The sequence below is a fragment of the Dreissena polymorpha genome, chromosome 4, assembly GCF_020536995.1.
Source record: "Dreissena polymorpha isolate Duluth1 chromosome 4, UMN_Dpol_1.0, whole genome shotgun sequence".
NCBI lineage: Eukaryota > Metazoa > Mollusca > Bivalvia > Myida > Dreissenidae > Dreissena > Dreissena polymorpha.
The window spans coordinates 100,219,576-100,247,523 of record NC_068358.1 but is presented as its reverse complement, the minus strand read 5'-3'; the positions used below and the strand labels follow the sequence as shown (position 1 = coordinate 100,247,523).

The following is a 27,948-nucleotide window of genomic DNA, read 5'->3' as shown; positions in this document are numbered from 1 at the left end:
AAACCTCCACGGCTTTTACTATATAAATCAATTTACCGAACTTGTCATTTACCGAAACCTCCAGCACCCGTTTTGTGTATATCTATTTGTAAATAAAGAAAGCACGTGTTTAAAAAAACAATTATTTCCTCTATAATGTCAGTTAAAATAACTTTCACAGACGACCAACGGTCAGGTATTTTAGGTTGGTACATAAAACTGCAGTCATTATTTCGGAAAATGCATCAAATGTAACAAAAAAATGCGTTTCTTAACGAATATTTATATTTCGGACAAAAATTTCGGACACGAGCTGTGAAAAGCAGTGTCCATTCGTCTGACATCAGCCGCGTGAGTGTATTTCGAAGCTGAACGAGCCCGAGGCTACATTTTATGTGGACCCGAAGTTTGAATTATAGCTTAAATTTCCAGCCATTTCGCTGATACCAAAAGGTTATTAAAGTTTGGTGTGATCTAGCTAAAGAAACTTAAGCGTACAGTTTATATAGTATTGACATACCTGTACGCTGAAGCCAACCCCAGGGTTTTCCCTTCCTTTTATTTGAACAGGCCAAATAAAAATTTGAACAGGCCAAGCAAGGCACTCCTGCTAGGGGGGTCCGGGGGCCCCCCGAAAAATTTTGAAAATCTAGACGCAAAATGGTGCATTTTGGGGGGGTTTGGACAGAAATTTTAGAGATGAAAATTACTTGTTTTTTTGTGTATCACTTATGGAATTTTTGTGTATTTGGCTAACACAGCATTGCAAACTTTATTCAACTAAAAGTATTGTTTGAATAATTTCTTTCATGCATTTTCATCGAGATTTTCATCAATACAAACCTTTCTGACGTTTTGAAGGCGCTGTCACACTGAAAAAATCTCTCAGGGTTCGTTTCATTTTGAGAAAACCATGTGGTTACGATTTTTGTAGTTATTTGCGTACTCAAAATAATCAGCCAATGAGAAGCGCCGTTTTGTAGTTATTTGCGTACTCAAAATAATCAGCCAATGAGAAGCGCCGTTATAAATTATACTTGTTCGGTAAAACGTACACACGGAAGTATAAAGAACATAAACAAAACGATGTTAAATCGATGTTTTCGCTTGTTTAATTTCGTCTTTTCTTGACTTTAACAATTACATCGATCAAAGTTGCAAAACCTCTCATTATTTTTTTTTGTTACCAGCATTTGAACCGGCCAGAAAATCGATTGAACCGGTCAATTTGGCCGGCGGCCGGTTCTTAGGGAAAACTCTGCAACCCCGTATTGAAACTCAACCAGAATCGTAACATATTTATGTCACGCTAAAAATCAAAGAAAGCTCATTGTCTTGGATACATTTCTACATATATTGGTGAATGAATATAAATTACTGCATCGGGGAATATTTTAAGGTTCAAATGTGTCAAATGCATCTTACAATAGATGAAAATAACTCTCATCAGTCTGAAATTCACAATTTTGACGCCATTGTCGCTTCGTCACGTGACGAGTTGTCATTTGGATACTTTCGAATCAACCTTGACATTTTTTGCTGAAATTGTAAACATTACTTTCGTTTTCTGAGATCTATTATTTGTGATTAACAACTTACGTCTGGTGGGTCATAAGACTAATTTCAGTGTGAATCAGGTAGTTTTAAATATTATTTACTTCTAGTTTGTTTTTACACTACAATTTGTTTACAAAACAAGCAGAGCTACAGATAAGGTGCGTATTTGCGTAAATACCCAAAGTAAAATTGCCAGTTACGCATAGAAAAATAAAAACATGCGTACCGAAACCCAATTGAAATTGCCGATTACGCACATTGTATATTTCCTCTGCGTAACGAGTAAATCTGTCTCGGAAATACCCGGGTCCGAACTCCGAAATACCCGAATTCTTTCCGCTTTGCCCTTTCGTATAACCTTCAGCACAATAATATGTACGGAAGAAAGCCTCTATGTAACCACGTGTTATTGTTGTGAACAGGCCGTCAAAAGGGAAACATTGTATCCCAGGCACAAACAAACTCAATTTTAAGTTATTTTGCCACGAGCAACACAAAATCAGAAGCGGAAAATATAGTGAAACTAATTCTTGACGATATTGTGTTGGAGGCAAGCGCTGACAGTGCTTACTTTTAAAGAAAACTGGTGGAAAAAATCGTCTTACCTTTTTTTAATAATGACAGTACATTATGTACTGTATATTATGGATACATCTACATAATTACACAAGATCTCTGAAACTAATCAATTAAGAGTGTAACTCAACCAGCTCGTTCAGGTAAGCATTTGAGAATTTAAGACAATGAACATAACCAATTTTAATACAAAAATACCCAATTGTCATTTAAAGTAGTGGGTACTGAATTTTGTACCCAATTGAAAATGAAAATACCCAATTGAAGTCAAAAGTAGTGAGTATTTACCCAATTACTTAGAAAAGTTATCTAGAGCTCTGAACAAGCCAGAATAATCTAAAATTCCGGGAAATGTCATTCTGAATTTGAAAACACTTGAGCACATTGTATGTTACTAAAAATAGAAATAACGTCATATGACTGTGAAATCTTGGGAGATTCGCATTTCAAGATAGTCTGTCACATGGCTGTTTTTCTTGATATGTAAGAGCAGAATTGATACATTTTAAATGTTTAAGATGAATTTTGTGAAAGAATATATCAGTTAAATGTGAAAAATGTCAATCTTTCCGATCAAGTGGTTGATTTGGGCCAATAACTGCATTTAAAAGCTGTTTTGGACCGGTCATTGTTAACTGTCAACTTTTCAGGAATTTCTGGTTGACTTTCCTAATGGGATTGGTCCATAACTATAAAGTCGCGCCAGTAAAAAATCATAAAAAACGAAGTTTAAAGTTATGGTTGCCAGAACTAGGTGGGATCTTGTGTTGTGGAGAGGAAGCTGGAGTACCCAGAAGGAACTGCACCCCGTCCATGGAAACACCAAATTCCACTTTTCACCGAATTCCACTTTTCACCGAATTACAACTACACATTAAAATGATCGATGGAATCGATTAGATACGGGTTTTTCACATGATGCTGGGCTATTACTGAATTCCACTTTCACTAATCACAGGCAGAGTCTCTTTCAATTGTTTTCGATTTTAACAGTTTGCAGAATTTTCGATCCCCTTTATTAATTTCACGCGTCTTTAATTTGCTATTCACAAGTTTTTGACACTACTTCTGATTGAATAAAATAGATATTTGGCTATTAAAGAGTTCCGATTTGTTTGATGATTGTCCTTTTGAATAAATGAAAGTCGGATTGTTTTTAGTGTTTTTACTCATATGCTGATTTTCATTAATCAGAATAAATTGTAATTTTGAGTGTTTTTTTTAATAAAATATATATTTGGCCAATAAAGAATTTCGATTTGTTTGATGATTGTCCTTCTGATTTAATAAAAGTAGGTTTTTTTCAATTGCTTTTACTCATTTATTGCTCAATGATAACCCATATAAAATGTCCGATTCCCCAAAATATGATGGTACAGCATGGCGCAATACCCGTGTTCTGTTTGTGAGGATGTGTGCCAAAATGGTACTATTTTCTGTACGGGATGTAAAAAATGGGCTCATGCCGGTTGTACTTGTCTTACAGATAATGACCTAATATCATGGTCAAACAAAAGTTTACATTTCATTTGTGTCAAATGTGCATTTAAAAATGGATTGGATTATGATGCCAAATCAGCTCTGTTGCGGTAAGTCTATTTATTTTACACTTTTACAAAATGTTTGTAGACCCACTTTTTGCGTCTTCCAGCACAGAACGAGTAAGACTTGAGAAACGGGGTTAATTTTTTCTTTATAAGCAATTTATCATTTCATTAAAATTTAATAAAATATTGTCGTCAATTTGTTAAAGTAAAAAAAGTAATCCAATTATAGACAAAAAAGACTCGTGGTAAAAAACCTAATCAGCTCAAGCGAAAGGTCAATGCTAAGACTACGACCATCAAAAGAAAAAAGACGGACTGAGCTTTTTTTTGCTTGACAAGTACGCCGCGAATCTCTTGTTGAGTGCCGCGTGTTAATACGTGGTGGTAACCTTTCAAGTAAAAACTGTTTTTCAATATGTGGTGGTAAGTTTTCAAGTAAAAACTGTTATTCAATTCGTAATAAGTGGTTAAATAACATTGTACAATGTTTTCTTATTTCTTTTAAAATTTGCAATGTATAATTTCAGAAAATTAAATGTATAATTTCAGAAAATTATACAACGGATTCGCGCTTATACATATTTCATGCTATTTTAATCTTGAAGTAAATGTGCACTTGTTACATACATTGTCAAACTATTTAAACCTTTTACATCTTACATGTTATGTTAACCTTCGGAAGTGCTATACAATTTAACAGCTGTTTCCATAGTATTACATTTACCCGAAAAGTTAACGAATGTGTAATTCGGTAATCTATATTCATTTTTTTTAATTAATTTCGACATGTTTCAGGGGTTTTTATTTAATTTTTGGGAAAGGGCCTTGCCTTTTTTTAGGGGAAAAAAATCTCGCGAAATGCCGGAATTTGGGGGAAAAATTATACGCAATGCCGGATTTTGGGGAAATTAAGTATAGTCTTAAATAATCAATTTAACATATTATGCTGTTTTTAAAACAAATTCAAGGCAACAGATAGTTTAAATATGCAATATGTTATATTTTCTACACTGGATCAGGTTGACTTATGTATTTAAAGTTTAATTTTAGTTATTTTTTTTAAGGGAAAGAAATTGAAGTCTGGGGGAAAATTTACCTGCTGAGGGGAAAAAAAATCCGATGGGAAAGGGCCGTTTTTTGGCGGGTCCCAAAGAAGGAAAAAAGCCCTGTGTTAACAATTGAAAACATTGTGATAAAGGATAACTCTATTACATTAAAGTACATTAAATATTTGTGTGTACGTGTTCATTTACATTTCTCTCTTTTATTTCATATAATTTGAATGCTTTTGTTGATGATGATGCTTAATTCATTTATAATAAAATATAAAATATATAATATTAATATCCTTTTGATTTTTATTATTATTGCGTTTTCCGTTACTCCATTTATAACTTTCAACTTCCTGAATTACACCTTCAAATCGCACATCCAACTGAATGTGTAATTCGTTTCTCGGGTAAATATGGGAGTGGAGTGGAATTCGGTGAACTGTAATTCTTTAGGCTCTTATCAAATTTAAATCGACATGTTAAGCCTTTTTACTCATTGGGATAAAAGGATAAATTGAATATTTTAAGTGGAATCTGGTTTTAAGATATGCGACACATTTCACATTTTTCAACTGTCGTCTTAAAAGATGAAAAGCTGAAACATAACACAATTAACAATACTATGATGCAACCCTAAAAAAATGTAGTTTACTATATAGTTAAATAAAAAAACATGTCAGTTAATTTTGGTTGAAGATTAGTGTAATTTGATAAAGATATTCGGTACTCGGTTGTAATTCGGTGAAAACTGGAATTCGGTTGTTATTTGGTGAAAAGAGGAATTTGGTGTTTCCAGGCACCCAACTGCACCTGTTTGGTATGGTGACCACAAACCAAACTCACATGCTGCCAGGAACGGGAATTGAACCAGGGTCGCCTAGGTTGTATGGTTGATTCAATTATGCTTTGGATTGCTCATACGCCCATACAATTGATAAATATAATGATATAATTTATAACTATTATTGTATTTTAATTCATTGAAGTCCTTCAGCAAAAAATAATACAGCAGAGCTAATTCCAAACTTTGTTTTGTGATCTTATTGGTGGTAAGTCTTCAGACCACCTAACTTTGATGCTAATTTCTAACTGGTATGTTTATAAATATGCAATATGCAATTAAATGTATCAATATACAATATTTGTTGTCTAAAGTTTCCCCAATTATTTTTAAATAATTAAATAATTAGTTTACAATTCAAAATATAACATGTTTCAACACATTATTACTCATTTTTAAATAAAATATTGTCAGTTTTGGGTACTTTCAGTCAAGTGTTTTGTTTAGCAGATATATGTAACACAGAAAAGCACTATGAACAAATCAAGACACGGTTTGGTGATCTCCTTTAAATAGATGGCTGGACTACAAAGCATGTGGTTTAGAATCCTGAATCATTCATATCTTATCAGGGACTAAAATTTTATGGTTTATGGTAATTTTTGCTTAAAGAAGGACGCTTCTTTATAGCGAAAAACCTCTTTAGGCGGAAAATGTTGGCCCTGATAAGCCTGTGTAGACTTTGCCACACTAAACACTGTTTCCTCAGAGTGGGCCAATGTTCATTGCAGGTCGTTTTGCAGTTGGATGTGTGAATGAAGGACACCAGTCACAGCTAAAAGGCAGACTCCTGTCTCACAACAACAATACAGATGTAAAAACCAAGAACAACAGAATAATGGTAAATAATAACTGTCTATTTGGTAAGAAATAAAGCGCTTTATTTATTTTCAGAATCTGTGTTATCTAGTTTTAAATATTCCCAACCTCAAACCCAAGACCCCAAAGTTCCAAGATTATAAGACACTTTTCTGTGTCGCTATAAATTACAAAAAATGTGACTTTGCACTTAGTTATTATTAGCTCTACTGACCGAAGGTCGGAAGAGCTTACATGTATGTGATGGCGTGTTTTCCGTCGTCCGTGCGTTAGACTTTTTCTTGTTTGCACAATAAAGTCCACAGTTTTCATCCGATTCTTTTCAAACTTGTTCAGTGTCTTTATATTTATGAGGACTCGCACCCTATTGAAAATAGGTTACATCAGAGTAAAAAGTCCAGAATTATCTCCCCTTGAATTTGAGAAATTTGTGAAATAAGGCTTGTTTACGCAATAAAGTCCACAGTTTTCATCCAATTATTTCCCAACTTGCACAGTGTCTTTATCTGAATGATGAGTCAAGCCCTATTGAAAATGAGAAATATCGGAGTTATAAGTCCAGAATTATCTCCCCTTGAATTTGAGAAAAAAATGAAAATTCAGTTTTTTTATGTGATTAAGTCCATAATTTTCATCCAATTCTTGGCAAACTTGCACAGTGTCTTTGTATGAATGAGGACTCAAACCCTTTTTAGCGAGGCTGTTTTTCGGAGAAAACCCGAGATATTGTCATAGCCTGCTCTTCGTCCACCGTCTGGCATCTTGCTAAAACCTTTACATTGGCTCTAAAATCAAAGTGCTTCCACCTACAAATTTGAAACTTCATATGTAGATGCACCTTGATGAGTTTTACACACCACCTCATTTTGGGTCACTAGGTCAAAGGTCAAGGTCACTGTGACCTCTAAAATTTTTTATTAAATTCTGACAAGCTTTCGCAGCCGAGCGTGGCACCCGTTATGCGGTGCTCTTGTTTAAAAAGAGCAATATCGAAGCATTAAGTCCAGAATGACTTCCTCTTGAATATGAGAAAATTTTGAAATCCCGCTTGTTTACGCAATTAATTCCACAGTTTTCATCCAATTATTTCCAAATGTGCACAGTATTTTTATATCAATGAGGACTTGAACCCTATTGAATATGAACAGTATCGGAGAAATAAGTACACAATAATCTCCCCTTGAATTTGAGAAAATTCTCCTTGTTTGCGCGGTTAAGTACACAGTTTCCATCTTATTCTTTCCAAACTTGCACAGTGTTTATAGCAGTAGAGGGATTTAGGCCCTCATGGGCCTCTTGTTAAGTTTCTTTACATAAAAAAACTAACATCCAAGTATGAATATCAAATATTCTACAGATTTTTTAATATTTGAATATTGGTTCCCATCTCTAAAAAATACTCCTAAAAAAAGAACTATTTGTTCAAGTGCTTGAGCTTTACTTTATACATGATGTTTAGAATTAAGGTATTTTTATAGGATAATTTGTCCTATTTTACATGTATGTCTGCAATTTGACACCACCATGTTTGAAAAAGAATTGCCTGAATGGAAAACGCATGAAAATGATTAATCGTAATCATACTTTTTGTAGGTGGCAGATTCACCTCATATGACATATGTGGGTAAAAACTTTGGAGACAGAACTTTGCAGCGTAATAATGAGAATGTAAGGTAAGATAAACATTAACCTTTTTACTTTATAGTTGTATCTAATGGTACAATTCTCTGAAGTCTTACTGGTAGTGCTTGATCTTTTGAGATGCCATTTAAATTTTAAGAACATTACTTTGGATGTCAGTATAGCACATAGTATGAAGTGCTTTAAACTGTGATTTAATACATTCAGACTTCTGACTTCAAAACAAAAAACCCCATTTAAATCAGAATATGATGTCCCCATCAGTACAGACTAAAAGCCAGTGTCAACTGGAAGCCATCAGGCCGAAGACCATCATCTGCACCAGGATCACAACCACCATCGGTACATGGAATGTCCGAACCATTACGAGACCGGGAAGACAGCACAAGTGGCTGCAGATATGAAGTTGAACCTCAACATCCTGGGGATCAATGAGTCAAGATGGACTGACTCGGGGCATAAGCGACTGACTTCCAGTGAGTTGCTGTTGTTCTCAGGGCATGAGCTGGAGGATGCAGCACACACCCAGGGAGTAGCCCTGATGCTTTCCAAGTCCGCACAGATAGCGCTCATCGGATGAGAGGCACACAGACCACCGATTATGATGGCCTCTTTCCTTACAAAGAAGAGGAGGATCAATGTGGACATAAGCCTCGACAAACGACAGGTTGAGAAGGTCAACTTTTACAATAGACTTGTCAACCATCATACAAGACAGACCAAAGAGAAACATCATTATTCTAATGGGTGACTTCAACGCCAAGATTGGCTGTGACAACTGAGGATATGAGGAGATCATGGGGAAGCAAGGGTTAGGCGAGATGAATGACAACATGGAGAGATTCGCAGACAAGTAACCTGGTCATCAGAGGAAGTGTTTTCCATCACAGAAGGATAAACGAGGCAATCCTGTCAACGGAGCACCAGATTGATCACCTGTGCATCACAAGGTAGTTTAGTCGCTCTCTTCAGGATGTACGTGTCAAGCGTGGAACAGAAGTGGCTTTGGACCATCATCTCCTTGTCGCCTGATTGAAACTAAAGCTGAAGAAGAGTTGGACAGGGGGCCTAGCCAACGCCAACGTTACCACACTGCCACACTGAAATACACCTGTAAGCAAGAAGAGTTCAAGGTAACTCTCTCCAACAAGTTCCAGGTCCTAGAGAAGCTTCTTGAAGAAGAGATGATGGAGCAGACGTGGCAGAATGTGAGAGAAACAGTGACTTCAGAAGTACTGGGCTCCAAGTCTTACACCCACAAGGGAGTGGATATCAGCAGGGACGCTTTAGAAAGTTGCAGAAAGACGAGAAAAAGTGTCAACAGCAGAATAAGAGCCAAAAAAGTGGAAGCACAAGAAGAGAACACTGAAGCAAAAAAAGCATCAAGCGAAGTATAAGAGCAGACAAGCGGATCTACCTAGAGATGCTTCTTGCAACAGAGGCGGAAGAGGCAAATTATCAGAACAGAACTTAAGATCTATACTTCATCACCATGAGATTAGCACGAGAGTTTGCTAATCCAGAGAGGACAGTAAGGGACAAAAATGGAGGAGTAATAACAGATGAAAAAGGGCAGAAAAAGAGGTGGATTGAGCACTTCCAGGAGCTACTCAACAGGCCAGCTCCAGCAAAACCGCGGTGATTCCGCCAGCTACAATCCATCTGCCTTTCAAGTGCTGCTCTCCCACAAAGAAAGAGATCAGCAGCGCCATCAAGCAATTGAAGAACGGCAAATCTGCAAGACCTGACAGCATACCTTCAGAAGCGCTAAAGACTGACATGTAGACCAGTGTGGAGCTACTAGACTGCTCTTCAGCAAGATATGGGAAGAAGAAGAAATTCCATCAGAGTGGAAAGAGTTTAACGTCATCAAGCTTCCCAAGAAAGGCGACTTCAGTTCCTGCTCCAACTTTTGAAAAATCACGCTGTTGTCCATCCCAGGAAAGGTGTTAAATCGCATCCTGCTGTACCAAACCAAAGACGCAGTAGACCCGCATCTCAGTGACCAACAAGCAGGCTAGCGAAAGGAGAGATCGTGCAGGGATAAAATTGCAACTCTGCGCATCATTCTGGAACAATCCCTGGAGTGGAATTTGCCGGTTTATGTCAACTTCATTGACTATGAAAAGGCGTTCAACAACGTTGACTGGGAGTCCCTCTGGAGATTCTGAGACACAAGTGCCAGGAAAGATCACCAACATCATCAGGAAGTCTTATGAAGGAATGACCTGCAGAATAGTTCATGGCAGTCAGCTCATGATTGCCTTTTAAAGGGATCTTTTCACGCTTTGGTAAATTGACAAAATTGAAAAAAGTTGTTTCAGATTCGCAAATTTTCGTTTTAGTTATGATATTTGTGAGGAAACAGTAATAATGAACATTTACCATGGTCTAATATAGACATTATATGCATCTTTTGACGATTTTAAAACCTAAAAATTATAAAGCGTTGCAACGCGAAACGATTGAATAATTTGGAGAGTTCTGTTTTTGTCGTTAAATTTTGTGAAACTACGAAGATTGCTTATATAAGGTATAAAATACTTCACATGTATGTACTCGGCGGAATAGCTCAGTAGGCTAGAGCGTTTTTACTTCAGTACTCTGGCAGGACTCCAGGGGTCACTGGTTCGAAACCTGGTCCGGGCAATGTTCTTTTCCTTTTTTTAATTTTATTCTTGATTTTTTACTGGAGCTTTTACGATCCAATGTTTACATTTATCGATATAAAGCATTTAATGAATAAGTTAAAAAATGCCAAAATCTGTGAAAAGGCCCCTTTAAGTGAGAACCGGTATGAGGCAAGGCTGCTCACTCTCACCTTTCCTGTTTCTGCTGGCCATAGACTGGGTAATGAAGACATCGACGGAGCAGAAGCAGAATGGAATTCACGAGACACTCTGGAAACAGTTGGAAAACCTCGACTTTGCCAATGAACTGGCTCTTCTAGCCCACACCCAACAACAGATGCAGGAAAAAACAAACAAGGTACTGGAAAACTCAGCTAGACTGGGCCTCACCATCAACAAAGAGAAGAGCAAGGTGTTCAGGACCAACACATCCAACAACACACCCATCACCCATCAAAGTCCAAGGAGAGACGCTGAAGGAGGTTGACAGCTTCACCGATCTCAGCAGCATCCTGGACAACCAGGGAGGAACGGATGCTGATATCAGAACCCGCATTGGTAAAGCACCAGCAGCCTTTCATCAGCTGAAGAACATCTGGGGATCCAGCAAAATTGGCATCACCACAAGATTAGGCTCTTCAATACCATCGTGAAGCAACTACTCCTTTATGGAGCTGAGACCTGGAGAAGCACTGTCACCACCATAAAGAAAATACAGGTCTTCATGAACACCTGCCTCAAAATATGCTGGCCATACAAGATCTCACAAAAAGATTTATGGAGAAGAACAAAGCAGCAGCCGGTTGAAGAAGAAGTCCTTCAGAGATGTTGGTGGTGCATAGGCCACACCCTTAGCAATCCTGCATCCAATACGACAAGGCAATCTCTTGCATGGAGCCCCCAAGGGACAAGGAAGAGAGGGCGGCCTAGAAACACCTTGCAATGTGACCTGGATGTAGATGCTAAGCAGATGGGCCAAACATGAGGGCAGCTGGAGAGACTTGTCCAGAACCGAAACGCATGGAGGAAGCTGGGCCCGTATTCACCAACCCATTCTTAGACTTAATTATAAAGAATAGACTTGGAACCAAGAAAAATATGTCCAGGGTTTGAACATGTACAGGCCTCATGTCATTAACAGAATGTTGTACATGAAGAATGATAAAGATTGAGGTGTTTAATGCCAAGTTTGACTCAAAATTCAAGCAATATTTGAATATATCAATTTTAATAATATTCTTTATTCTTAGACTTAAGTCTAAGAATTTTTTGGTGAATACAGGCCCTGGTTGGCAGCCCCACATTGGACCACAGGCGAAGATGAGATGATCAGTACAGACAAATCTGAGGCAACACTTTATGCTCTACTTATAATTTCAACAGGTATTTGACAAGCCACCCCCTTATCTGCAGCTGGTGACTTATAAAATTACTATTAGTTATTATTATTTGTAAACCTATTTATTTTAGCTTCATTGCATTGAAAGCGTTAGGCTTATTAAAATGGTCTTGAGTGCATTTCCTAGTAAAATCCAGTACTTAATGTGTATGGGAGTAATGTATAGAACGCTGTTGTTGATGGAACTCATGACCTCCTGGTTGCTAGATAGACACCATATTTTATGTGCTGTGCCTTCTCTTGCTTACTGTTGCAGACACTGTCGACTTTTATCCACTTGTCCTTGCTCAGGAGACTTTTAACAACTCGGCTGAGCTCTGGAGACTTATATCCACTTGGCTGTGCTCTGGAGACTTTTATCCACCTGGCTGTGCTCTGGAGACTTATATCCACTTGGCTGAGCTCTGGAGACTTATATCCACTTGGCTGAGCTGTGGAGACTTACATCCACTTGGCTTTGCTCTGTAGACTTATCCACTAGGCCTAGCTCTGGAGACATATCCACTAGGCCTTGCTCTGGGGACTTTTACCACTTGTCCTAGCCCTGCGGACATATATCCACTTGGCCTAGCTCTGGGGACTTTTATCCACTTGGCCTAGCTCTGGGGACTTTAATCCACTTTGCCCTGCTTTGGGGACTTATAAACACTTGGCTTTGCTCTGGGGACTTTTATCCACTTGGCTGTGCTCTGGAGACTTATCCACTAGGCCTAGCTCTGGGGACTTTTTCCACTTGTCCTAGCTCTGGGGACGTATATCCACTTGGCCTAGCTCTGGGGACATATATCCACTTGGCCTAGCTCTGGGGACTTTTATCCACTTGTCCTAGCTCTGGGGACGTATATCCACTTGGCCTAGCTCTGGGGACATATATCCACTTGGCCTAGCTCTGGGGACTCTTATCCACTTGGCCTTTGCTCTGGGGACATATATCCACTTGGCCTAGCTCTGGGGACTTTTATCCACTTGGCCTAGCTCTGGGGACTTTAATCCACTTTGTCCTGCTTTGGGGACTTTTATCCACTTGGCCTATGCTCTGGGGACTTTTACCCACTTGGCCTATGCCCTGGGGACTTTTATCCTCTTGGCATAGACCTGGGGACTTTTATCCACTTGGATAGTTGGAGACTTTTATTATGCCCCCTTTCGAAGAAGAGGGTGTATATTGTTTTGCACATGTCGGTCGGTCAGTACACCAGATGGTTTCCGGATAACTCAAGAACGCTAAGGCCTAGGATCATGAAACTTCATAGGTACATTGATCATGATTGGCAGATGACCCCTATAGATTTTCAGGTCACTAGGTCAAAGTTCAAGGTCACAGTGACTCGAAATAGTAAAATGGTTTCCGGATGATAACTCAAGAATGCACCTAGGATCATAAAACTTCATAGGTACATTGATCATGACTGGCAGATGACTCCTATTGATTTTCAGGTCACTAGATCAAAGGTCAAGGTCACAGTGACTCGAAACAGTAAAATTGTTTCCAGATGATAACTCAAGAATGCTTACGCCTAGGATCATGAAACTTCATAGGTACATTGATCATGACTGGCAGATGACCCCTATTGATTTTCAGGTCACTAGGTCATAGGTTAAGGTCACAGTGACTCGAAACAGTAAAATGGTTTCCAGATGAAAACTCAAGAATGCTTACGCCTAGGATCATGAAACTTCATAGGTACATTGATCATGACTGGTAGATGACCCCTATCGATTTTCAGGTCACTTGGTCAAAGGTCAAGGTCACGGTGACTCAAAACAGTAAAATGCTTTCCTGATGATAACTCAAGATAATTAGGCCTAGGATCATGAAACTTCATAGGTACATTGATCATGACTGTAAGATGACCCATATTGATTTTCATGTCACTAGGGCAAAGGTCAAGGTCACAGTGACAAAAAACGTATTCACACAATGGCTGCCACTACAACTGACAGCCCATATTGGGGGCATGCATGTTTTACAAACAGCCCTTGTCCACTTGGCCTAGCTCTGGAGACTTTTATCCACTTGGCCTAGCTCTGGGGACTTTTATCCACATGGCTTATCTCTGGGGATTTTAACTTCTTTGCTGTGAAAGGAGACTTTGATCACCTTGGCTGTGCTCTGGAGACTTTTATCCGATTGGCCTAGCTCTAAGTATTCTAATCCACTTAGCCTAGCTCTGGGGACTTTTATCCACTTGGCCTATGCTCTGGAGACTTTTATCCACTTGGCCTAGCTCTAAGTACTCTAATCCACTTAGCCTAGCTCTGGAGACTTTTATCCACTTGGCTGTGCTCTGGGGACTTTCATCCACTAGGTTGTGCTCTGGGGACTTGTATCCACTTGGCTGTGCTTCGGGGACTTTTATCCACTTGGCTGTGCTTTGGGGACTTTTATCCACTTGGCCTATGCTCTGGGGACTTTAATCCACTTGGCCTAGCTCTGGGGACTTTTATCCACTTGGCCTAGCTCTGGGGACTTTTATCCAATAGGCTTAGCTCTGGAGACATTTATACACTCGGCTGTAATCTGGGGACTGTTATCCACTAGGCCTAGCTCTGGTGACTTATATCCACTTGGCCCAGCTGTGGGGAATTTATCCATTTGGCTGTGCTATGGGGACTTTTACCCTCTTGTCTTTGCTCTGGGGACTTTTTCCACTTTGTTCTGCACTGGGGACATTGATCCACTTGGTTGTGCGTGGGGACTTTTTTTCACTTGGCTGTGCTCTGGGGACTTTTATCCACCTAGCCATGCTCTGGGGACTTTAATCCACTAAGCCCAGCTTTGTGGACTTGTATTCACTTGGCCTTGCTCTGTGGACTTTTATCCACATGGCCGAGCTCTTTTGACTTTTATCCATTTTGCTGGTCTCTGTGGACTTAAATCCACTTGGCCTTGCTCTTTAGACTTTTATCCACATTTCCTGTTTCAGCACTGTCGCTCTGTTGCAGGTACTACCTTGGTATATTGGATGAGGGCTCAGGCAAGATGAGGGTGGTGGAGACCAGTTTGTTCAACATGCTGCCAAACATTACAGGTACATATTATACTGAATACACCCTTAAACTTGGCAAAGTTTAGCTATAAACATGGCCTTTGAAGTTTAAATGGCTCTCTTGCAGATGGGTTCAAATGCTCAGGTAAATTTGAGTTTTGCTGAAAAAGAATATTCCATAAAGTGGAAAGTTAGGTGTCTCATTGGCATGTGCAGACTGGCCATGCATTTAGTCCAGTTTTCCCTGATTGGGGCTAAATTAATCTTGAGTTTCTGTGTATATTGTTATTTTTGTTTTTGACATACAAAAACACATGCCCCTTTTTGAAAAAAACGTGACAATTTGGACAGGCTTCAAACATATCTCAACAAGTATATCTGCCATTGTGATTAAAATTTACTTTCATATTAATTGCATCATGCCTTTTTGCAGTTCGAATTTTGCAGTTCGAATTTTTGGTGATTTTTTTTCAAGGTAAATGGCGTAAAAAAGTAGAATTTGGGAGCATCTTTATCAGAATCGACAAAATCTGGGTTTGTGTGTCCCAAAACTAGGTAACTAAGTAAAGTTAGGAAAACATCTGATTTCTAGAAGCCACATTGATTACTAGATTTTGATTAAACTTGGTCTGAATATGCATCTTGTAGTGCAAGTTAAAATCTGAGTCACATGCCACAGAAATACAAGGTCACTAGTTCAAATGGTAGTGAAAACATTTATGACTAGATATTGATGAAACTGTGTAAAACTCTTTTATCTTGACAATATCAAGGACTAGTTCTTATTTGGTTCCCTTCATTAACTAGGTCACCAGGTCAAATCTAAAAAAAATGTCATTTTCAATCTGAAGACCACATTTATGGTTCAATCTTGATGAAACTTGTTCAGATTGTTAATCATGAAAATATCTAGGCTGATTTTAAATCTGATCATGTGCCTCAAAAACTAGGTCTACGGATAACATCTTAGTAAAGCCTTGTTATCACTCTGGAGGTTTTTCATTTGAATCTTATTTAACCTTGCAGCTTGTATACATCATATGTAAGGAGTTCTAATCTCTAATCTCTACATTTGATTATAAGTAATTCACCAGTGACCTATTTTACTCTGTTAAGACAGCCTCTTTTGCATAAGAAACAACTAGCAACTGGCTAAATAAGTAGTAAAGTTGTACCCCATTAATAATACATTCTGTTTTGAAAATATTTGAAATTATAAAAAGTTTGTCATAATATTTTTCTTAGAAATTTTATATTTATTTTATGAAGTACTTTATTTTTCTGAACTCCACCTTGTTAGAATAGTTTTATGTTTGGGTCTCAGTGAGGGCATTAGGGTCCATGGCCTTTTAGATGGGCCCTTAAGTTTTATTGATATACAACTTGAACATGAATAAATAGAGCAATTGAAATCATATACAATTTAACTTATTTAAACTAGCAAGTTTCTGTGTAATAAAGAGATCATATAAGTTTGTCTATCGATATAGATGAAGATGAAGATAAAGTGCCAGACGGTCCTAGTCAGTCAACATATGTAGAAAAGGTATGTTGTTCTAAAATATATGTAGAGAAGGTATGATGCTTAACAACATATGTAAAGAAGGTATGATGTTCTACAACATATGTAGAGAAGTAAACTTAACTTGAACTTAAGTAAATATAGTATAATAGTACTCAAAACATTTTTATACGCCCGTTTTAAAAAACCCGGACGTATTATAGTTTCACCTTGGCGGGGGGCGGGCGGGTGGGCGGACGGGCTGCGACCACAGCAGTTTCCGCTTCTAATTCAAATAATTTTTATCCGATCTTCACCAAACTCGTCTCAGAAAGGTTAACAAGGCTCGGCAAGCCTCGCCATGTAAACCTTTCTTCACTCGTGGGATAAATTTAAGTACATAATCACACTAACATAGTATTCTCTATATTCATCACTTTCTCCTTATTTGACTTTCAACAGTTAAAAAGCCTGAAAAATACAATATCTAATAGAGCAATGAAATTAATCACAATGAGGTCATTATACTGGGCATATAACAGTTTTTAACAGAATGGAAATGCAATTAAGTGTATACCACCTGGTAAGCCTCACTTTGGGAAGACAGGGCTTAATGCATGTGTGTAAAGGATCTTCTCAGAAAAGCCTTTGCAGAATGCATGTGTGTAAAGGATCTTCCCAGATTAGCCTTTGCAGAATGCATGTGTGTAAAGGATCTTCCCAGATTGGGGACTGCAAGGCTAATCTTGGACAATACCTTACACACATGCATTAAGCCCTGTTTTCCCAGAGTGAGGATCACCTGGTGTTATTCAGGTGTTCGTCAAATATCAATGTAAGTGTAGTGGTTTAATGAAACTGTAATTATGTTTTCCAGTTTGGCAACTTAGTTGAAGCATTTGGTAGTAAAAAAAAGAAGCAATCATTTGAAAAGAAGCACCGCAATAAGTTGGATGAAGTGGAGGTGAAGGGGTTCATGTCAGAGGATGTGCAGCATGGCACAGAGCAGAGAAGGTCACGAGAGGAAGGTAAGCAGCCATTATGGTGAGTGTAATTTCCACACTATGTTTGCATATAGCTTTAACCTTAGATTATTTAAGAGGTCATGTAAGCTAGTTAATCCTGAGGGAAATCAGTCGACTTCCGATGTTGAAATAAAGAAATCGAAAGCCGATGTAATAGAGGCTTGATGTATGACATCATCTCTTAACATATTGCACATATTGAGACCTGGCAGCAAGTCAGGGTCTGGCATGTTTTACGAACATCTCTTGTTTGTTATGAATGATGCATGTTTTAATTGAAAAATCCCTTTCATGTAATCAACTCTTGGTTTATTGCTGGATGGCTTTCACGTAAACTTTCACAGTTTTCCTTAATATGTACAAAACAATAGCTTAAATTGTTGAGATTGTAGCTTAAATTGTGGAGATTGAGATCGTAGCTTAAATTGTTAAGATTGAGATTGTTTAAATAAGCACATACATGTCTATGTTGAGGAGCATATGCAGAAAACAAGGCCTAATTATGTGCCTCATTTCAGCACAGTTTGTGAGTGATTTGTTTTGTTTAAGCTCATTTACTGCATGCTAAACCCCTCAGTTTCTGATCTTAAAGAGAAGGCTGCAATACAAGAACAGCTTCAGCAGCTGTCAGCTCTTCCCGTGTGTAACAAGGAGGCTTCAAGAGTGGAGTTAGTCTACCCAATTGAGGAAAGTAAGTCTACAATTATAACTAATGTATTTCTGTAGAAACCCTCGAAACCAGACGTCAAGCTAAAGCTTATTTGGACAGTAACTATGTCATTCATAATATTTTAACACTAATGCCAACCATTAGGGCATGGCATTTTGTGTGTAAAACCTCTACCTGAGAGGTCAAGGTCACATTTGTAGGTAAAAGGTCAAAGTCGGCTTTAAAAGAGCGTGTGCAGGTTTTAACCTTTACATTTATAATTTTATTTGTTACAACTTTCAACAAATGACTACCATGTAGAGACTGCGCCTTGTATCCACAGTCTCTTTAAAATAAAAGGTCGAGGTTACACTTAGAGGCCAGAAATCAAATTTGGTCATTGACAGGTCTCTATAGACACATTTCTTTTGAATTTAGGTCTATCCGATTGATTATCTGTTACTTTGTTTGTATCATTAATCAGATCAAGTATTCAACAATGAATGTCAATTAGCCATAAAGAGTGCTTAATGGCCATCATATCTCTTTTAATTTATAAATGTTTTTTAAAATATATCTATCGTGTTTTTTATGACATACAGTCTTGACCTTATGACAAAGATTAGAAAACACGAAACAATAACATTTTTAAAGGGGTTAATTTGTGTGTTTACAATCATTTAAGATATTAAACAATGCTGGTTTCCAGAATGGTGGGTATATTGTACATGTACATATAAATAAAAAGTGGAATAAAATGGAAGCATTTTCTTTTAATCCGGTTTGAAGAGAATTCAGTTAAGAGGGTTTCTCTGTATTATGATTTTAAGGCAATTTTTTCTTCTGCAATAAGAGATTGTGTCAAAATTTATCTGTACTAAAGTTGTTTGTAAGATTGAATAATCTTGGTTTTACCTGGATGACCGGTTTGACCTGGTTGACTGGACTAGCTCTGCATGTTATATGACTACTCATGAAATGATAAATTTGACCCAAACAAGAAAAAATCTCATTATCTTGAATCTAGGGCTGCTACAGTTTATGAGGAAATGAATTGTGTTAATGTATATTAATTGATAATAAGATCAATTCTTGTGTGTGTAATCCAGACATATTACACTTTTTAGTTGTCACCAGTTCAGAGTTGGACCTTCTTCAGTCATTTGCAGAGAACTTCTTCAACTCTGATGGATCCAAGATAAAGGAATGGAGAGAAAGTGACAGGTATGGTGGCTTCAGTATATTATGTGCACAATCATGATGCAGACTTTGATTTGGATTTTATTTGTTGTGCATGAAGTGCTCACGGTGAGTCATTGAGGTGGCTTGATTTCTGGCCTTGAGTTTGGCATCATCTATCCATTTTCAGTCATCAATAATTTACAAATGACAAATATGCTCAAGGTGAGCTTTTGTTACAACCCTAATTCCTGCAACCCTAATTTCTGCATTAGTCATCATTGGGTGTGTGGTCTCTGGTGTTTATAATCTATTTTAAACTCGTCTAGGCCAAGGTCGAATCTGAGTCAGGTGTGTCCAAAAACTAGGTCACTTGGTCAAATCCTTGACAAACCTTGTAATCAGTCCTTAGGCCCCAATTATGAATAAATTTTGATGAAACATGGTTAGAATGTTTTGTTGGATAATATTCAGGCAAAATCCAATTTTTTGTCATCTGTGTCAAAAAACTAGGTTATCAGGTCAAATATTAGGAAAACCTTGTTGCCACTCAAATGACCGAATTTATGACACAATCTTGATGAAACTTTATCAGAAGGTTTATCTTAATAATATCTAGCCAGAGTTTGAATCTGGATCATATGCATTCAAAAACTAGGTCAACAGGTTAAATCTAAGAAAAACCTTTGTACTCTAGAGGCCACTGTTATGACTAAATCTTGATGAAACATTGTCAATTCTTTTATTTTGACAATATCTGGGCCAAGTTTTAATCTGGGTCATTTGGGTTCAAGAACTAGGTCACTAGAACAATTCTTAGAAAAACTTTGTTGCCTCTTGAGAGGTAAAATTTCTGTCTCGCTCTTGATGAAACTCGGTCATAATGCTGATTTTGACAATATGAAGACCATGTGCTAATCTGGGTCAAGTGGGATAATTTACTAAATTACTAGATCACCAGGTCATGGCTTCCACAATTGGTGTTGGTGAACACAGATGAGTACTTGGTTTTGGTTTGCTGCAAAGGTAAGTCACAATTGCCAAAACAGATTTTACAATTTGAAACATTATAACAATTTCTCCAAAAGCTTAACAATAACAGTTTTGCAGACTTTTTCCTAAATGCTTGCAGATAATTACATTATTTTTGGCATGTGAGTATACCTGCATGAGTTTCAAATCAAGTTTGAGTTTTTTACACATGGAGTTTTGAGACAAAGGAGGGGAATGAGAGGACTTCTGTGCTGTATGGACACATATCTTGTTGTATTTCAGTTACAGCAGCTATGTGCTGAATCACTTGTCTGTGATGCCGATGGAGGAGACTTTGCGATGGAATCGTAGCAAACTTCTCACCTACCTTGACTGTATGATCAAGCTGCACAACTGCAACAACACAATTCTCAATAGCGCTAGTAAGTAACACTGCAACAACAGGGGCCACAATAGCACTAGTGTGTATCACTGCAACAACACGGGGCACAATAGCACTAGTGAGTAACACTGCATCAACATGGTGCTCAATAGCCCTAGTAAGTAAAACTGCAAAAACACGGTGCTCAATAATGCTAGTAAGTAACACCACAACAACAAGGTGGTCAATAGCCCTAGTAATTAACACTGCAATAACACAGTGCTCAATAGCCCTAGTAAGTAACACTGCAACAACACAGTGCTCAATAGCCCTAATAAGTAACACTGCAACAACACAGTGCTCAATAGCACTAGTAAGTAACACTGCAACAACACGTTGCTTAACAGCGCTTGTAAGTAACACTGCAACAACATGGTGCTCAATAGTGCTAGCAAGTAACACTGCACCAACATGGTGCTCAATAGCGCTAGTAAGTAACACTGCAAAAACAGGGTTCTAAATAGCCCTAGTAACACTGCAACAAAGCCATGCTCAATAGTGCAAGTTAGTAACACTGCTGAATAGCCCTAGGAAGTAACACTAAAACAAAACACTGCTAAAGAGCCCTAGTAAGTAACGCTGCAAAAACACGGTGCTTAAAAGCGCTAGTAAGTGACACTAAAAAATCACTGTGCTCAAAAGTAGTAAGTTACACTGGAACAACACAGTGCTCAATAGCCTTAGTAAGTAACACTGCAACAACTCAGTACTCAATAGTGCAAGTTAGTAACACTGCAACAACACCGGGCCCAATAGCCCTAGTAACTAGCACTGCAACAATGCCATGCTCAACATCGCAAGTAAGTAACAATGCAACAACATGGTGCTAAATAACGCTTTTAAGTAAGATTGCAATAACACGGTGCTTAATAGTGCTTGTAAGTTACACTGCAGCAACAGGGTGCTCAGTAGCCCTAGTAAGTAACACTGCAACAACATGGTGCTCAATAGTGCTAGTAAGTAACACTGCAATAACACGGGGCCAAATAGCCCTAGTAAGTCACACTGCAAAAACGCCATGCTCAATAGTGCAAGTAAGTAACACTGCAAAAACACGGTGCTCTAAAGCCCTAGTTAGTTACACTGGAACAACACGATGCTCAATAGCCCTAGTAAGTAACACTGAAACAACACGCGGCCCAATAGCCCTAGTAAGTGACTCTGCAACAATTCGTGCTCAATAGCACTAGTAAGAAACACTGCAACAACTCCGTGCTCGATAGCACTAGTAAGAAACACTGCAACAACACGTAGCTCAATAGCGCAAGAAAGTCACACTGCAACAACTCAGTGCTCAATGCCCCAAGTAAGTCACACTGCAAAAACACGGTGCTCAAAAGCCCTAGTTAGTCACACTGCAATAACACGGTGCTCAAAAACCCTAGTTGGTCACACTGCTACAACTCGGTGCTCAATGCCCCAAGTAAGTAACACTGCAAAAACATGGTGCTCAAAATCCCTAGTTAGTAACAAGGTTATGTTAAGCTAACTTAAGTGACTGTATCAACTATATTATATAACTCTTTCTCTTCACGATTTTAATTTAGTCCTATTGCTTAGGTTTCTCTGTTATAAGTACAAACATGCCAATACACTATTGTGTTTGTTTCTAAGTCAACAATTTTTATGCTCCCCCAATTTTTTTTTGGGGGGAGCATATAGTCGCCGCTTCGTCTGTCCGTCCGTGTGTCCGTCCATGCAAAATTTTTGTCCGGGCTATTTCTCAGCAACTAATGACCGGAATTCAATTAAACTTTATGCAAAGCTTCACTCCCAAGAGGAGATGTACATATTATCAGCCGGTTCTGGTCGGATGATTTTTCACAGAGTTATGGCCCTTTGAAATTTTCCATTTACTGTACATAAAGTGCAATTCTTGTCCGGGCTATTTCTCAGCAACTAATGACCGGAATTCAATGAAACTTTATGGGAAGCTTCACTACCAAGAGGACATGTGCATATTATCAGCCGGTTTTCGTCGGATGATTTTTCACAGACTTATGGCCCTTTGAAATTTTCCATTAACTGTACATATAGTGCAATTCTTGTCCAGGCAATTTCTCAGCAACTAATGACTGGAATTCAATGAAACTTTATGGGAAGCTTCACTACTAAGAGGAGATGTGCATATTATCAGCCAGTTCTCGTCGGACGATTTGTCACAGAGTTATGGCCCTTTAAAATTTTCCATTGTACATATAGTGCAATTCTTGTCCGAGCTATTTCTCAGCAAGTTATTACGGGAATTTAATGAAACTTTATGGGAAGCTTCACTACCAACAGGAGATGTGCATATTATCAGCCGGTTATGGTCGGATGATTTTTAACAGAGTTATGGCCCTTTGAAATTTTGTATAAACTGTACATTATAGTGCAATTCTTGTCAGGGCTATTTCTCCCAAACTACTGACTAGAATACAATGAAGCTTTATGGGAAGCTTAACTACCTTGAGGAGATGCGCATGTTATTAGTGGGTTTTGGTTTGATGATTTATTTAGAGTTATGGCCCTTTGAAATTTTTAAGTTGCTAAACCATCCATCGTATTATTTTGTCCGAAGTTATGCCCCTCAAGATGTTTCCTTTTATCTGAATATATAGTGCAATATTGTGACAAAAAAAAACTTTGGGGAGCATCACCCGTCTCCGACGGTTTCTTGTTTTAAAATTGCTTTTGTCATTGTCTTATTCCTAGAATTAATCCACGCCCTGAGAAAACTGTGTATGTGTGTCAGATGTGGTCCCAGATTAGCCTGTGCAGTGCCCACATGCTCAGTGCCGATACTTTGTATTTTTTATGTAAAGGCAGTCTTTCTTAAACAAAAATCTAGTTTATACGGAAACTGTCCTGCATTAGCCTGAGAGGACGGCCCTGACTTATCTGGGACGACATTTCCTACATGCATTGAGCCCATAAGCCTGAGAGGATGGCCCTGACCTATCTGGGACGACACTTCCTACATGCATTGAGCCCATTAGTCTGAGAGGACGGCCCTGACTTATCTGGGACGACACTTCCTACATGCATTGAGCCCATTTTTTTCCCAGAGCGCAGCTTATATTTGCTGGCTTATTTTTCTTCCTCACACATCAACAAAAGCCAATTATTGAGGAAGTGTGACAGATATTTTTCATACCCCCACAAACGAAGTTTAGGGGGGTATATAGGAGTGAACTTGTCTGTCAGTCGGTCTGTAGGTCTGTTGTATCTAGATGATGTCTAGGTCAAGTTCGAATATGGGTCATGCCGGGTCAAAAACTAGGTCACGGGGTCACTTAGTGCATTTTAAACCTTAAGCATGTTGTCCACTCTCTAATTCAAGTAGTTTTCATCCAATCTTCACCAAACTTGGTCCGCAATTGTATCTAGATGATGTCTAGGTCAAGTTTGAATATGGGTCATGCCGGGTCAAAAACTAGGTCACTGGGTCACTTAGTGCTTTTTAAACCTCACCATGTTGTTTGCTCTCTAATTTAAGTAGTTTTCATCCAATCTTCACCAAACTTGGTAACAAGTTTTATCTACATGATCTCTAGGCCATGTTTGAACATCGGCTGTCGGGCCAAAAACCAGGTCACGAGGTCACTTAGTGCGTTTTTTAACATTCAGCATGGTGTCCGCTCTCTAATTCAAGTAGTTTACATTCAATCTTCACAACGCTTGGTCAGAAGTTGTTTCTAGATGATGTGTAGGTCAAGTTTGAACATGGGCCATGCCGGGTCAAAAACTAGGTCACGGGGTCACTTACTGCGTTTTAAACATTGAGCATGGTCTCCGCTGTTTTTTGTGAAGACAACATGCAAAATATTCTGTGTCAATGTGGCATGTGGGGGTGTTCATCACGTCTGTGACAAAGCTCTTAATGTTTTAGTTAACTGTTCATGTAAACCATGTTTTTATATTCATTATTTTAGAATTGTTCCCAAATATACCATCGTCATTGAAGAACAAACTCTTTGACAACTTCACAGTTCGTGTGGGTAAATCAAGGTAAGCCTTGGAGAACATGTGTGTTGAAATCTGAATATACAACTGAATTATTGTTGAGTTTTTTTTATATATTTTTTTAGTTCAACTAAGCACATAGAACACAAATCTGAGAACTGAGAATATTTAGTATGAAACACAAGTAACAGGTCTTTACAATTAATGGTCAAATCATACCCCTGGGGTCAAACTGGCCACTTATATAATGTTACATGATTTATATAGAGAGCTATATAATAAATAGCTAAAAACACCTTGTTCACCCAAACCACAAGGAACAACAATTAACTATTTTGTGTGTAATATTGTATATGGGTCTGCCAGGGTTAAAAATTGGACATATCCCATGGGTAACCTGATTAATAAAATAGACTTAAATAGTAAATAACTTTCATCTCTGAAAGAACAAGTTCCAGAGCTTGGTTATTAGGTATGAAACATCAGATAGAGGTCCTATACGCTGTTTTTTCAAATCATACCCCTGGGGTTAAATCTGCCCACCTGCCCATGGTCTCATGATTATATAGTCCAATATAGTTAATAAATTTGTTAATTTTCTCTTAAATAAACCCCAAGGGCCAGGGGTTTAATATTTTGTGTAAAACATTGTCTTGTGGTACTTTACAATCTATTATATCCACTCATCGTATAATATAATGCATTGTGCTGTGTTATATATAAAATGTATAATTAACCAGGTTTTCCGAAGGAAAAAACTGGTTATTAGATTGGCGAATGCGGGCGGGCTGGCTGGCTGGCGGGGCGGGCGGGCGGAACAAGCTTGTCCGGGCCATAACTTTGTCGTTCATTGTGAGATTTTAAAATCATTTGGCACATTTGTTAACCATCATTAGACGGTGTGTCGCGCGAAAGAAATTACGTCAATATCTCCAAGGTCAAGGTCACACTTTGAGTTCAAAGGTAAAAAATAGCCATAAATGAGCTTGTCTGGGCTATAACTATGTCATTCAATTATGAGATTTTAAAATCATTTTGCACATTTGTTCACCATCATGGGACTGGTGTGTCGCACGAAAGAATCAAGTCAATATCTCCAATGTCCAGGTTGCCACGACTAAAAATATATTTATTTTAAAACAAACTTACAAATGGGGTTAATTTTGTTTGTTCATTTCAAAAGTTCAGTTTGAGTTGTCTCCCTTTATCAGATTTTTTTTCACAATGAAAACCTGGTTTTGTGACAATTTTGTCCCTTGTTATTAATTAATACAAAGAACACCAATGTTTCAAACTCTTTACTGCAAATTATTTTTTGACGGTCCTAACGACTTCAAAAGAGTGGTATTCATCTTATTTATTATCTGGCAATTAGGTCAAGTTCTGATTTGTTGTGCGAATAACACTTATATCAATTAAGTGTAACATGTGTATCTTTGTTTATGCCAGATGTAAGCCCTCAAGGTTAAAGGATCGACTAGCTGCATTTATTCTAGTACTATGTCTACATATCGACGAGTTCACATTTGATCTTGACAACATCGCCAAGGATCTTAGGATAGGCGTGCACAGGTGAGACACTGGAATTTCTTATGTATGACCCTTGCTCATATTGAGAAACGTTGCGGTCTGTTAAAGCTAATAATTAGCTTTGCAGTCTGCAAATGCTAATCATTGACCTTGCAATCTTCAGAGGCTAATAATTTACTTTGCAGTGTGCAAAGGCTCATCATTGACTTTGCAGTTAGAAAAGACTTATAATGGAGTTTGCAGTTGGCAAAAGCTATCATTCACTTTGCAGTTTGCAAAGGCTAATCATTGACTATGCAGGCTGCAAAGGCTAATAATTGACTTGGCAGTCTGTAAAGGCTAATAATTGACTTTGCAGTATGCAAAGGCTAATAATTGACTTTGCAGTTTGCAATCACTTATCATTGACTATGCAGTCTGCAAAGACTAATAATTGACTTGGCAGTCTGTAAAGGCTAATCATTGACTTTGCAGTATGTAAAGGCTAATAATTGACTTTGCAGTTTGCAATCACTTATCATTGACTATGCAGTCTGCAAAGACTAATAATTGACATGGCAGTCTGTAAAGGCTAATCATTGACTTTGCAGTATGTAAAGGCTAATAATTGACTTTGCAGTTGGCAATTGCTTATCAATGACTTTGCACTCTTCAAAGGCTAATCATTGACTTTGCAGTCTGCAAAGGCTAATCAGGAATTTCCACCTAGACTTGATTTATGTTTAGAAGTGACTTTCTTCAAACAAAACATTCCATAAAAGCGGAAAGTTTGGTCCCAGTTAAGCCTGTGTGGACTCCACAGGCTGAACTGGGACGACACTTTAATGCACATGCATTCAGCCCAGATTTCCAGAATGTGGCCCATGACATAAATACAACATTTTCTGTTTCAGGGTTCAGCAGATCTTGCGAGCCATGGGCTGCTCCGTTGTTCGGCGGCTGAAGGGGGGAGTGGAGTCTTATGATGTAAAGTTGGCTCTTCCGCTTGATTTTCCAAGAAAGCATTCTAAAAATGCTGGTTCGAAAGGCGCTCGCAAATAAAGACGATTCTTAATGGGCATTATTTTGTTGCATATAGTTAAATTGGTATGCATGAATATCATGAAAAAGATTATTTGCTTAACTGGTTGTGCCTTTTCGTCTTGCATTCATATTTATTCCATACTTATACAAATGTACCTCCTGAAGTTAAAACAAAAATTAGACTTTCTCTGGGAAAACTGATTAATGCATATGCATAAAGTGTCGTCCCAGATTAGCATGTGCAGTCCGCTTAGGCTAATTAGGGATGACACTTTACTTTTTTATTAGCTCACCTGAGCACAATATGCTCATGGTGAGCTTTTGTGATTGCCTTTTGTGAGTCGTCCGTCGTGCCCTGTGCGGCGTCCACATTTGCATATTTAACACTCTAGAGGCCACATATATTGTCCAATCTTCATGAAATTTGGTCAGAAGATTGGTCTCAATGATATCTTAGATGAGTTCGAAAATTGTTACGTTTGCTTGGAAAACATGGCTGCCACAGGGCAGGGCATTTTTTCTTATATGGCTATAGTAAAACCTTGTAAACACTCTAGAGGCCACAATTATTGTCTGATTTCAATGAAACTTGATAAGAAGATTCATCCCAATAATATGTTGGACGAGTTTGAAAATGATGCCAGTTGGTTG

General features: G+C 38.2%; 1 protein-coding gene across 2 annotated transcripts; it reads left to right on the top strand.

The window, feature by feature from the left end:
• Nucleotides 1-21: 21 nt before the first annotated feature.
• On the top strand, nucleotides 22-27,402 carry LOC127878069 (DNA-directed RNA polymerase I subunit RPA49-like). 2 transcript variants are annotated; one of them, XM_052424483.1, is made up of 12 exons: nucleotides 22-184; nucleotides 6,284-6,393; nucleotides 7,965-8,044; nucleotides 14,988-15,073; nucleotides 16,522-16,577; nucleotides 17,410-17,560; nucleotides 18,150-18,248; nucleotides 19,334-19,430; nucleotides 20,661-20,800; nucleotides 24,714-24,789; nucleotides 26,194-26,316; nucleotides 27,168-27,402. In XM_052424483.1, exons 1-12 carry the CDS (start codon nucleotides 136-138, stop codon nucleotides 27,313-27,315), a joined length of 1,215 nt encoding a protein of 404 aa, XP_052280443.1. In that variant the 5' UTR covers nucleotides 22-135; the 3' UTR covers nucleotides 27,316-27,402. The 2 variants fall into 2 exon arrangements, with proteins under 2 accessions (XP_052280443.1, XP_052280445.1); XM_052424485.1 differs by lacking the exon at nucleotides 22-184 and adding an exon at nucleotides 291-432.
• Nucleotides 27,403-27,948: the final 546 nt, after the last annotated feature.